General features: G+C 38.6%; 1 protein-coding gene across 3 annotated transcripts in view; it reads right to left on the bottom strand.

Annotated features, from left to right (window-relative positions):
- Positions 1-13310, bottom strand: part of LOC137430290 (cytoplasmic phosphatidylinositol transfer protein 1) — a 174033-nt gene that overhangs the window by 57893 nt on the left and 102830 nt on the right. For all 3 annotated transcript variants that reach the window (XM_078778974.1, XM_078778977.1, XM_068121065.2), the window contains one exon: positions 2790-2945. In XM_078778974.1, coding sequence (XP_078635100.1) covers positions 2790-2945 — 156 coding nt within the window. The remainder of the gene's footprint in view (positions 1-2789; positions 2946-13310) is intronic.

Genomic DNA, 13310 nt, shown 5'->3' with positions numbered 1-13310 from the left:
CGAAAGGTGCCTTTGATAATGCCCAGAAGAGAAAGGAAATAAATAAGTGATTAATAATGAAAAAAAAAATGAAAAAAAATTCTAAAATAATTATATTATGAATCAACTGGCTAATATAATACCTAAACCACCACCGTTTCATCCAAATCTGTAACTTAAAAAAAAGAAAAGAATTAATCAAGTCATTAATCGAATAATTAAATAATTGATCGATTCATAGATTAATCAATAAATCAAATATACCTTTTACAGCCAAATCGCCTTGTCATTGTCATGTCCAAATATCACATTCCAAGCTCAAAAGGTACCTGAGATGATGCCCAGATGAGAAAGGAAATATATAAGTACTTAATTAATCAATAATAATTAAGTAATTAATTAATTAATTGATTGATCAAAAAACAAAAAATAGTTTTTGCCAAAGCATGTGCTCACTATTGTGCCAAAATTTCAGCTTCCTAGCTCAAAAGATGGCTGAGATATCCCCGGACAAAAAAAAAAAAAGAAAGCAAGAAAACAACCGGAGTGAAAACTGAGTACGCCCTTTCAGCGTGCGTCATTGCCGGGCCCCCTTGACGTGGCCCGGCAATGACGTCGTGCAGTGCCTGGAGATGGCATAGGAAAGGAGCGATTTTCAAAAATATTGTACATTTTATTCATTAGTATTCTCCATATTTTCATAATAAATGTTTGTTGACAAAAGCTCAATGGTAAAAAAAACAAAAAAAACAAGTACAGATACATTCAAAGTACACCGCCCCCATGCCAAATAATTAAATATCCTCCAGCGCGGCATTGCCGGGGCGCCTCCGGCACCCAGCAATACTGCAGTGCAGCTCATAGAGACTGTATTTGGAGGGAGAGGTGCACAATAATTGATTGATTAATTGCATAATTAAAATCAAGAAAAGATTATCATAAAACATTTCTTAATCAGTTGGCTAATAGCATAACTAAACCACGAGTGCTTCATCCGAAGATGTATCTTTTAGAAATTTTATTAAATAAGGCAATAATTTAAAAAATCAAATAATTAATTGATTAATCAATAAATAATGAATCGATTAAGTGATTAATCAATAAATCAAAAATATCCTTTGTAGCCACATCACTTGGGCACTGTCATGTCCAAATATTAGCTTCCTAGCTCAAAAGGTGCCTGTGATATTGCCCAGATGAGAAAGAAAATAAATAAATAATTAATAATGAAAATAAATAAATAAATCATAAAAAAATGAAATAATTAATCAATTCGCGAATATAACACATAAACCACCACCATTTCATCAGAATCTGTAACTAAAATAAAAATAAAAAGAATTTAGTCATTAATTTAATAATTAAATAATTAATCGATTAATTGATTAATCAATAAATAAAAAATAGCCATTGCAGCCAAATCACTTAGTCATTGGCATGTCCAAATATCAGCTTCCTAACTCAAAAGGTGCCTGAGATAATGGCCAGAAGAGAAAGGAAATGTATAAGTACTTAATTAATCGCTAATAATTAAATAACTCATCAATTAATTGATGAATCAAAAAACAAAAAATACCGTTTTTGACAAAGTACTTGCTCACTATTATTGTGCCGAAATTTCAGCTTCCTAGCTGAGGATGGCTGAGATATCACGTGGACAACCAAGAAAACAAACAAGAAAACAAGTACAGATACATTCAAAGTACACCGCCCCCATGCCAAATAATTAAATACCCTACAGCGCGGCATTGACGGGGCGCCTTAGGCGCCCTGGCAATACCGCCGTGCAGCTCATACAGACTGTATTTGGAGGGAGAGGTGCACAATAATTGATTGATTAATTGCATAATTAAAATCAAGAAAAGATTATCATGAAATATTTTGTTAATCAATTGGCTAATAGCATAACTAACCCACTAGTGCTTCATCCGAAGATGTGTCTTTTAGAAATTTAACTAAATAAGTCATCAATAAAAAAATTAAATAATTAATTGATTAATCAATCAATAATATTAATCGATTAAATGATTCATCAATAAATCAAAAATATCCTTTATAGTCACATTACTTGGTCACTGTCATGTCCAAACATTAGCTTCTGAGCTCAAAAGGTGCCCGAGATATTGACCAGATGAGAAAGAAAATAAATAAATGATTAATAATGAAAATAAATAAATAATAATCATTAAAAAAATGAAATAATTAATCAATTCGCTAATAGAACACATAAAACCACCACCATTTCATCAGAATCTTACTTGAAAAAAAAAATTTTTTAGTCATTAATCGAATAATTAAATAATTAATCGATTAATTGATTAATTGATTAATCAATAAATCAAAAATATATTTTACAGCCAAATCCCTTTGTCATTGGCATGTCCAAATATCATCTTCCTAACTTAAAAGGTGCCTGAGATCATGGCCAGAAGAGAAAGGAAATAAATAAGTACTTAATTAATCGCTAATAATTAAATAACTCAGCAATTAATTGATTAATCAAAAAACAAAAAATACCTTTTTTGACCAAGTACTTGCTCACCATTGTGCCGAAATTTCAGCTTCCTAGATTAAAGGATGGCTGAGATATCGCCCAGAAAACAAGAAAACAACCAGAGTGAAAACTGAGTACTCCCTTTCAGCGTACGTCACTGCCGAGCCCCCTTCGGTGCCCGGCAATGACGTTTTGCAATGCCTGGAGATGGCATAGGAAAGGTGCGGTGTACAAAAAAAAATAAAAAAATACACTATCAAACACGCACACGCAAAACCTTGTCCCCTGCTGTGTGGTCGGAGGGGCTAACCATCACCTTATGTACAAACTGTTCAACACGAGTTTGCAGACCCCAAACTTCAAACTTGACTGTCGTGAGCTTGTAGGAGCACATTATAGGAGTAAACGTGTCCCGCCAACCCTCACACAAAGGCCCTCGTTGAGTCTTGCGTGACTGAAATTTGCGTGGGTCCTGCCAAAGAAAAAGAAAATTAGACAAGTAAAGATGCATTCAATGTACACCGCCCCCATGCCAAATAATTAAATATCCTAAGCGCGGCATTGCCGGGGCGCCTCCGGCGCCCGGCAATACCACAGTGCAGCTCATAGAGACTGCATTGGGAGGGAGATGTGTACAATAATTGATTGATTAATTGCATAATTAAAATCGATAAAAGATTATCACAAAATATTTTCTGAATCAATTGGCTAATAGCATAACTAAACCACTAGTGCTTCATCCGAAGATGTATCTTTCAAAAATTTAGATTAAATAAGTCATTAATAAAAAATTAAATAATTAATTGATTAATCAATAAATAATTAATCGATTAAATGATTAATCAATAAATCAAAAATATCCTTGATAGCCACATCACTTGGTCACTGTCATGTCCAAATATTAGCTTCCCAGCTCAAAAGGTGCCTGAGATATTGGCCAAATGAGAAAGAAAATAAATAAATGATTAATAATGAAAATAAATAAATAATAATCATTAAAAAATTAAATTATGAATCAATTCGGTCACAGAACACAGAAACCACCACCATTTCATCAGAATCGGTAACTGAATTTTTTTATTTTTTTTTAGTAATTAATCGAATAATTAAATAATTAATCGATTAATTGATTGATCAATAAATCAAAAATATCCTTGATAGCCATATCACTTGGTCACTCATGTCCAAATATTAGCTTCCGAGCTCAAAAGGTTCCTGAGATATTGGCCAAATGAGAAAGAAAATAAATAAATGATTAATAATGAAAATAAATAAATAATAATCATAAAAAAATTAAATTATTAATCAATTTGGTCAGAGAACACATAAACTACCACTATTTCATCAGAATCTGTAACTTAAAAAAAAAAATTTTTTTTTGTCATTAATCGAATAATTAAATAATTAATCGATTAATTGATTGATTAATAAATCAAAAATAGCCTTTGCAGCCAAATCACCTGGTCATTGGCATGTCCAAATATCAGCTTCCTAACTCAAAAGGTGCCTGAGTTAATGGTCAGAAGAGAAATGGAAATTTGATTAATTAAATAAGTACTTAATTAATCGCTAATAATTAAATAACTCCTCAATTTATTGATTAATCAAAAAACAAAAAATACCGTTTTTGAGAAAGGACTTGCTCACTATTGTGCCGAAATTTCAGCACAATTCTTCTTCGCTCTTTCACGAGCCTCAATCTTGTATACAAAAAAAAAAAAAAAAAAAAAGGATGGCTGAGATATCGTCCGGACAAACAAACAAACAAACAAGAAAGCAAGAAAACAAACGAGTGAAAACTGAGTACTCTCTTTCAGCGTGCGTCACTGCCGAGCCCCCTTCGGTGCCCGGCAATGACGATTTGCAATGCCTGGAGACGGCATAGGAAAGGTGCGGTGTACAACAAACAAACAAACAAGAAAGCAAGAAAACAAACAACGAGAGTGAAAACTGAGTACTCTCTTTCAGCGTGCGTCACTGCCGAGCCCCCTTCGGTGCCCGGCAATGACGATTTGCAATGCCTGGAGACGGCATAGGAAAGGAGCGGTGTATAACAACCAGAGTGAAAACTGAGTACTCTCTTTCAGCGTGCGTCACTGCCGAGCCCCCTTCGGTGCCCAGCAATGACGATTTGCAATGCCTGGAGATGGCATAGGAAAGGAGCGGTGTACAACAACCAGAGTGAAAACTGAGTACTCCCTTTCAGCGTGCGTCATTGCCGAGCCCCCTTCGGTGCCCGGCAATGACGTTATGCAGCGCCTGTAGATGGCATAGGAAAGGAGCGGTGTACAATATTACATGTCTGTGTATACAGCTTTCTTTTTCAATGAAAGGATGAGGAAACGGGGGATGGTGATGATAAAAGGTGAAATTTGAAAAGACAAAAGGCGACAGGATGTATACGAAAAATATGGGGGGGGGGGGGGGGGGGAGTGGGCGGAGGGTTTGGGAGAGGGACAACAATGTACAGTGCATTCAGAAAGTATTCAGACCCTTTCACTTTTTTCACATTTTGTTATGTTGCAGCCTTATGCTGAAATCGTTTAAATTCATTTTTTTGCCTCATCAATCTACACTCAATACCCCATAATGACAAAGAGAAAACAGGATTTTAGAAAGTTTTGCAAATTTATTAAACAGAAAAAACTGAAATATCACATTGACATAAGTATTCACACCCTTTGCTATGACGCTTGAAATTTAGCTCAGGTTCCTCCCATTTCTCTTGATCATCTTTGAGATGTTTCTACACCTTGATTGGAGTCCACCTGTGGTAAATTCAATTGATTGGACATGATTTGGAAAGGCACACACCTGTCTATCTAAGGTCTCACAGCTGACAATGCATATCAGAGCAAAAACCAAGACATAAGGTCGAAGGATCTGCCTGCAGAGCTCAGAGACAGGATTGTGTCGAGGCACAGATATGGGGAAGCCTACAAAAAAAATTCTGCTGCATTGAAGGTTCACAAGAGCATAGTGGCCTCCATAATTCTTAAATGGAAGAAATTTGGAACAACCAGGACTCTTCCTAGAGCTGGCCGCCCGGCCAAACTGAGCAATGGGGGGGGGGGGGGGGGGGGTTGAGAAGGGCCTTGGTAAAAGAGGTGACGAAGAACCCGATGGTTACTTTGGCTGAGCTCCAGAGATCTTGTGTGGAGATGGGAGAAACTTCCAGAAGGACAACCATCACTGCAACACTCCACCGATCTGGGCTTTATGGCAGAGTGGCCAGACGGAAGCCTCTCCTCAGTGAAAGACACATGAAAGCCCGCTTGGAGTTTCCAAAAAAGCACCAAAAGGACTCTCAGACTGAGAAACAAGATTCTGTGGTCTGATGAAACCAAGATTTAACTGTTTGGTTCCGTCTGGCCACTCTGCCATAAAGCCCAGATCGGTGGAGTGTTGCAGCAATGGTTGTCCTTCTGGAAGTTTCTCCTATCTCCACACAGCATCTCTGGAGCTGGTAAAACAGGTAAAACGTTTGCATGATCTGAATCCGAATTTGATTTCATATCACTGACTCACCAGACTGCACTTTGTGCAACGCTCATTGATGCTTATGGCAATATAATGGCAAAAGTCATTAAAATTATAAACTTCATCAGGTCCAAGTCAGCGATACAACAAAGACAGTTCAAGGCCTGTCAGCAGTGTCAGCTGATTATGCTGACCCTTCCCGATTCAAAAGGACATCCGGCGGCTGAGCAGTTGCTAAGGGCTAAAAAGGCTGTGGGAGGTCAGACTTCACTTGGAAGAGTTTTTAAGTAAAACTCAAGGGGGAAAGGCAAAGGAACTTTGCGCATTTCTGAAAGATGCTGAAAGCATAAGAAACCTGGCCTTCCTCGTGGATTTGACAGGCCATTTAAAAAAATGATTTCAACTTAAAGCTGCAGGGTCGACATCAGTGTGGTGGATTTCCATTGCAGTGTCGGTGCATTTCAAAACGAGCTGCTCTTCAAAAATGATCTGGAAACTCGGGAGATGCTGCATTTTCCCACGTTGCTGCAGTATTCTGATGGTGCCGAAGCGAGTGAAATGTCGTCAGTTGTGGAAACTCTTAAACTTTCAGCACAGATTCAGCGACTTTGAAATAATTAAGGACTTAGTTATTTGTGTTTGTACGGAATCCGTTTGTTGTAAAAGTACGTGGCACCTGGTGTGAACAAGCAACAGCATCCTTTCCTGATGTGGACAAATCAAAGCTACAGCTGGAGCTTACAGATCAGCAAGCAGATGAAGTGCAGAAGTTGCGACACTCACATGCTGTACAATAGAGACGTTTTGGACAGCTCTTGTGCTCGATTCCAATTATCCACAACTGAGGAAGATGGCGATCAACATTCTGACCATGTTTGGCTCCACATATGTGTGCGAGTCGTCATTCTCAACAATTAAAAAAAATAAAATCAGGCCATCGCTGTGTTTTGATGAATGAACACCTGTGCAGTCGACTCCGCCTTGCCCCGATTGAACTCACTCCAGATTTCAAGGCACTTTTCCAGAAGAGAACTTGACACATTTCCCACTAATGTCGAGAAATAAATGTTAATACTGTATATAAGCATTTTCATTGTAGTTATACATTTCATGTTTTGTCATATAAAGTTAAAGCTGTCCAAGATCATTTTTCTTGGGGTACATCGTTTTAAATTGTTTTTCATTTTACAGTTACCACATTTATGGATTTTGTTGAAATTGTCGTGAGCATACAGTTGAACATTTAAAAATGTCAAAACAACAAATGGGGTGATTTCCATTATAGTGGTGCCTTATAAAAACCTTAAAATGCATTACAGTATGCAGTACACAATAATAGGGCCTTGTTTTGCATGCCTATAGTCTGTATTTTCCTATGGCAAATCGTACAACTGATATGTATACATCTTTCTGGATTCTGGACTTTTGCATCCTGTTAAGTAAAAAATTTGGACCTAGCCAAAAATTAATTGACTACCCATGCCTGAGACCTCTGAAGACCCTATAGATCCATGTAGAACCCTGAAGAGCTTATTAGAATCATACGGGGCCCCGTCAGCGGAACCCTGTGGGGCTCACCCTAAGATTTCTAAGATCCTATAGAAACCGAAGACCCTATAATACCCTTTACAATCCAAAACCCCCTATAGAAACCCAAAACCCTTTAGACCCCTTTTACCTTTAAGATCCTTTCAACAATTTGGACCCCTTTGGAACTTTTACACCCATTAGGCCCCTAGAACCCTTAGACTCCAGATACCCTCTCGACCTTTCCACCCCTTTAGCTCCTCAACTCCCTATAGAACCCTTAGACCGTAACACAATTTATAGCCCGCAGATATATTAAACAGCTTAGACCCATGACCATTTTGGAGCTTTAGATCAGACATTTTTACACCATTTAGACATTTACATGCGTTAGAATTTAGACCCTTTAGCCCCCAACTACAATTGAAACATACCCTTTAGACCTTTAGACCATGTAAAACCTTTTAGTCTCACGCCATGCAAACACAGTTCGTCTTCTTGCAAAACAAACTATACTTTCTTTTCAGCAAGTAATGCACATACTCTACCCACCCACAGGATGGGTACCTTGCTAGTCTTATAAATATTGTCAAGTGTTTGTGTGTGCATTTGTGCGTTATTCTTTCATGGCTGAACGATAACAAATTTTGGGTGTAGGCAATTCAGAATTTGAACAACGTTGTGAACTACCACACGTTGGCCTTGACATCCATTTTGAGGACAAAGGTTGCTCCAAAGTGTATATCAGGATGGAGGATCAGGCAGTGCTGCTGCCAGCCCACAGGCAAAAGGTAACCACCATGAGGTCAATAACTCCATAGCTATTCAATGTCCAACATGTCCCGAACCACCGAGGGGAAAGCTCGTGAATAATAAAAAGAAAGCAATTGCATTGGATTACCCTTACAAGGAGCGATGATTTTTTTTTTTTTTTTTTTGTATTCAAGATCGAGGCTCGTGAAAGAGCTAACATTAATCACACAAAAAGTCAAACCGACACATAAAACATAATATGACCCTACTGCAAAGCCGCAATGAGCCGGCGAAGCCAAAGCCTCTTGCCACTATTTTACCCATCACGATGGCATCAGTAGGTTAGGTAGTTGGTAGGAGGTAGGTGTAGTGGGTACCGTACCTAGTTCAAAATGACACCATTTGCATTCTGGATAAGATTAAAATTTATAAAATTTACTTCTTGATTAATTCGGTGAATTCCGTGTCAACTTCGGATATTTCTGGCCGTGAAAAACTATCCTCTACGGCCGCGAGATTTCTAAAAAACAATTCTTCGTCAATTTTAGAATATTTGATGCCGTTTTCAGCCTCCGAAACGCGGTAATAAGCTTTTTGGAAATATTTTTTCAAATGCTCGAATCTCATTGGTTCCGGTGTTTGGTGGAGGGCCCGGGGAACGAGGTTGGTCTTAAAGTATTTTAATTATCAAATTAGAGGTGCATTAGATTATGAATCAAACAAAGACAGGTGAAACAAACTCCTATTGAACTTTTTCGCAATTTTTTATGCATACTTCCGTATCCGCAAGGTGGCGACCTCCATGGAGCGATTTGGTGCGTCATGTCTTCTAAACATGAGAATTGAGGTATGGCAAGAGGAAATTTTTTTTACTTTAAAAGGACAACTCGTATCACTTTGGGTACATTTCAAGTCATATTACCCCCTTCATGTGCAAGTGCAAAATAAGCTTTCCTTTTGAGGTATTTTGATTTGTTTGCCATGGCTCAATCAGTTTTCCCTGTGTGGGTAGGACCACGAAGTAGAATGCCAAGTCTATTCTTGATGTAGAGGATATATAGTCATCAAAATGGGTAACCAACACGATCATGAAAGGTTGCAGCAAATCAGCTGATGAATGGAGTTTCGTTGTATACATTTGCAATTGATGTGGGATATATATAATCAGTGGGTAAGCTTAGACTCGGAGCGAAGATGAAGAAAAAAATTAAAACTTTACAAAACCATCCCCTGTATTCAGCGGTTTTCCATGAACACTGTCGAGTGGATTCAACAAGAGTTCCAAACTCCCGATAGAAGTAAAACAACAGTACTGCAATGTTTTTATTTTCCCATTCATGTGTAGTATGTTAATTCTTAAAGTACCAAAGTACTTAAAGAAGTGGCCAATAATGTACTATTTATCTCATCTTTATGTTTCTGGTAACGAGTCTCCAAACATTTGCAAGTGCACAAATGTGTGTGTATGTGTGCTGGATATGCCATTAGGAAAACAGGTAAGAACTGGAATCATGATCTTGATAAGATTAGGCACAGTAACCACTTGCTTTCCGCTTCAACAGCAAAGGCCATTTCTGAGAACAAATCCACTCAATATTGTAATTTTATTTACGTTTGTCAATTTGAGGAAATTTAAAACGTAGTCCACATCATTGTTGGCAGGTTTGGATGAGTAAGTGTGGCTCAACATTTCACCCAAAGTAACACTTTATGAATAAATTAAGGTTCTACATTAGGTGATGGTTGATTACGAGCATGCAAAATGCGAGTACGTCAATACATCAACTATAGTTCGCATTTTATGTTTTACATCATTACACTATGAACCACACTGTTATGTATGATTCATTTATAAGGATACGTCTGCATTCACAGTCCCTTCTTGGAATTTAAAGCGCACCGTCATCCGATTTGGAATAAAAATGTAGTTTATTAGATGTTAATTTGCAAAGAAATGCATCATAATAAGTGTTCTTTTATAACTAGAATCAACAGTATTAAAGTTTTAAAATTATTTCAGGAGATAATGACACTAAACAGCCGTATTGAAAAAAAAAGAAGCAATTTGAGTATTACTCAAATAATAATCATGGTTGCCTTTCCTTGTCAAAAACAGCCATGCACATGACATGCAAACTGTCTGTGCAAAGCTGTGTGAAAATGTATTTATAGTGTAGGAGTTGATGCTAACACAATCACAAGTCAGATAGCAAGCAATACAAGCTGGTACCTAGGGATATCCAAGAATACAAAAAAATTGTTTAAGGTGTCAGTGTAAACTCACCTGCTCTTTGCAAAAAAAAAACCACCATGGGATGTTTAATATTCACTAACTAATGCCAACAGCCAAAATACCAAATTTTACATTCATCCGAGGGACAGTCCCCTCACTAGTGCAATGCACCACTTGCAAAGCACCAATCCGGCAGTGTGTAGTCAAGCAGAGAATCAGTCATAATAGAGTGTGCAAAGCTAAGAGCACCATTGTGTCAGATATGCGAATAAAAGTAATAGGAAATTAGACAGATCGTGTACAGAATACATTAGACAAATTTCTCTTCCCACATATCCAGAGAAAAGTGCTTAGTACAATCAAATAAACAGTCATGATGAATGAAATGCCATTACTTTAGTGGTGCCTAACAAAATCAAAATGTTCAGGTGCCCCATCAATCCATGCAGTAGAAATGGGTTCATGGGGAGAGCAAGTAAAACTAGAACGGCACTCAATAGAGTGCATACCTCCACCAGGCTGAACAGTTTATGGTTTGTATCCCACTGATAGGCCGAATCTACTAGTCCACCAAGTTTATTCATAACACGTCCACAACTATATAAAATAAGTTATACATATCGCTTATCACCCGAACTCTCAATGGTGAAGAATCACTTCAAAAATTAATTCTCGTATCCGAATCCATATTCACACCTTCACCAAAATCGAATAGATCCTTCCTCATTACATGCCCAACCTCTCCACCAAGTTTCGTCCAAATCCCAAATGGCTGGTAATGTCTCTTTTTGAGATATCCTGCTATATATAATTTTCACCCTAGCTCCCAATGTAGGCTGCATGCTGACCCCAGAAATCATTCACTTTTGTGACCACTGTACTGACCAACTACATAATATCCTTACATGTTGTCAATAAATATTGTCGTGTCCCTGGGGTTAAGACCCCAAGAGGACGAATGGCCAACACGAGCTTCACTCCGAGGCGTATACCCAACTTGGCAGAAGTGACACGCGCGGGAAGGTTTGAAGTCTTACCTGATTGGTAACACACGAAGGGGTTAATCCAAACCCACAAACACAAAGACAGGACAGCAAAATCCATAATACAAGAAAAGTAAAATTCGACAAATAATGACTTGATGAAAATAAACGCAAGTAACAAGGAAAGGTGAGGTAAAAACTAAAATCCCTTATTGAGACGTCTCTACTCAGACTCGTATACAAACAAGGGGAAAACAAAAGTAAAAGAAAATAAATAATGCTTTGGTAATCGGCCGGCACTCAGCTTTGCATCCCCAAATGGTTGGTAAGGCTTGCCGGTCGCTCGTATCCTCCAACCAACCGCACGGGAAACGCACAAAACGGTACGAAGTGGCGCTCTTCGACATCCAGAGGAAACACGACGCAGACCCAGTCCCAGTTCATTGCCGACGCCGATCCTGTGCCTTGTAGTTCTGACTGTTCCGAACCACTGTTTCTCACCAGTCCTTTCCCAAGAGCGCACACAAACCAAAGACCACACGCCCGCGACGAAGCCGGAACAAGGAGGAAATACGACTGCCCACTATCAAAGCCAGGACCAGCAGAGCAAGATGGCACGACCGCATCTTTTCACCCTTCACTCTCAAATGTTCCACGATGACGTCACACTCTGTCCAATCACCAAGCGCTACTCAATCATGAAGGCCACGGTGTGGCCTCGCCGTTACGAGTCGAGGGGTGGAGTCCAGTCGTCGTTCGGAAATATTTAGATCACGTCGTTGGCCGTGAGGCGGGGCTTGCGTGCCAATCGGAAAATGTGTTGGGTGTTCGTTAGCCCTGGCAGCGTTGTGAGCGAATGAGTCCATTTACAGTGCGATCGTTGTTTTACTGAGCCTTTGATTTCCTGGCTGGCCGAATGTAATAAGAACATGAGGGAAAAACCACAGGGAGGCAATCACGTACAGGGGAATTCAACCTTACAGTCCCTGTAATAAATTAGCACAAAACCACCCTCCTTATGGCGACGTGCAAACGCTCTTAACCGGACACACGGCCTACTTGTATACATTGAGATGGGTTATTTGCGGCAGAGCATTTTAATCTCCATAGTTTTATCTCGACTATGGTATTCCTTCATTTACCCCCATAAACGTAACAATATATTTCAATAAATCTGTGAAACTCGTCAAGAGCATAGTGTGCACAAAAGAGAGAAATATATAAAAAACAAGTACAAAAAGTTTTAATTAAAACAAAAGCCGCATCGATGTTACACAATGCCTAGATGCAGCTGTGCCTATAACGTCGATGTTATAGGCACAGGACATTCCTATTGATTCGATTACTTGATGTTATTTTTGTGCAAAGTGAAAATATATCTCGGCAATTTCCCGTGTGTGGCGACGAATTTTTAATATATCTCGGCATTTTCCTGTCTGTTATTTCAGGTGGTGTATGACTGACCATGCCGTGATTAAAAAAAAAAAAATCTCGGCAATTTCCCGTGTGTGGCGACACATGAACGAAGCTATGCTTCTCTCTCCACATTATTGTGACGACGTATAAATTAAATATTTCATTGTGACGATTGTCATCAAATGGACGAATTTTTAATATATCTCGGCATTTTCCCGTCTGTTATTTCGGGCGGTGTATGACTGACCATGCCGCGATTTAAACAAAATATATATATCTCGGCAATTTTCCCGTCTCTTATTTCGGGCGGTGTATGACTGACCATGCCGCGATTTAAAAAAAAAAATCTCAATGGACTTGAAGTTACAGGCCTTTGAGAAATCATTTCATTCTATAAAGGGCAACTTTCATCGGATTTTCTTCCCGTTTTTTTTCAACCGAGTCT

This window comes from Myxine glutinosa, chromosome 1 (genome assembly GCF_964187855.1).
Source record: "Myxine glutinosa chromosome 1, kmMyxGlut1.1, whole genome shotgun sequence".
Taxonomy (NCBI): Eukaryota; Metazoa; Chordata; class Myxini; order Myxiniformes; family Myxinidae; genus Myxine; species Myxine glutinosa.
Note: the sequence above shows the minus strand (reverse complement) of the source record. Positions and strands in the feature narration are given on the sequence as shown.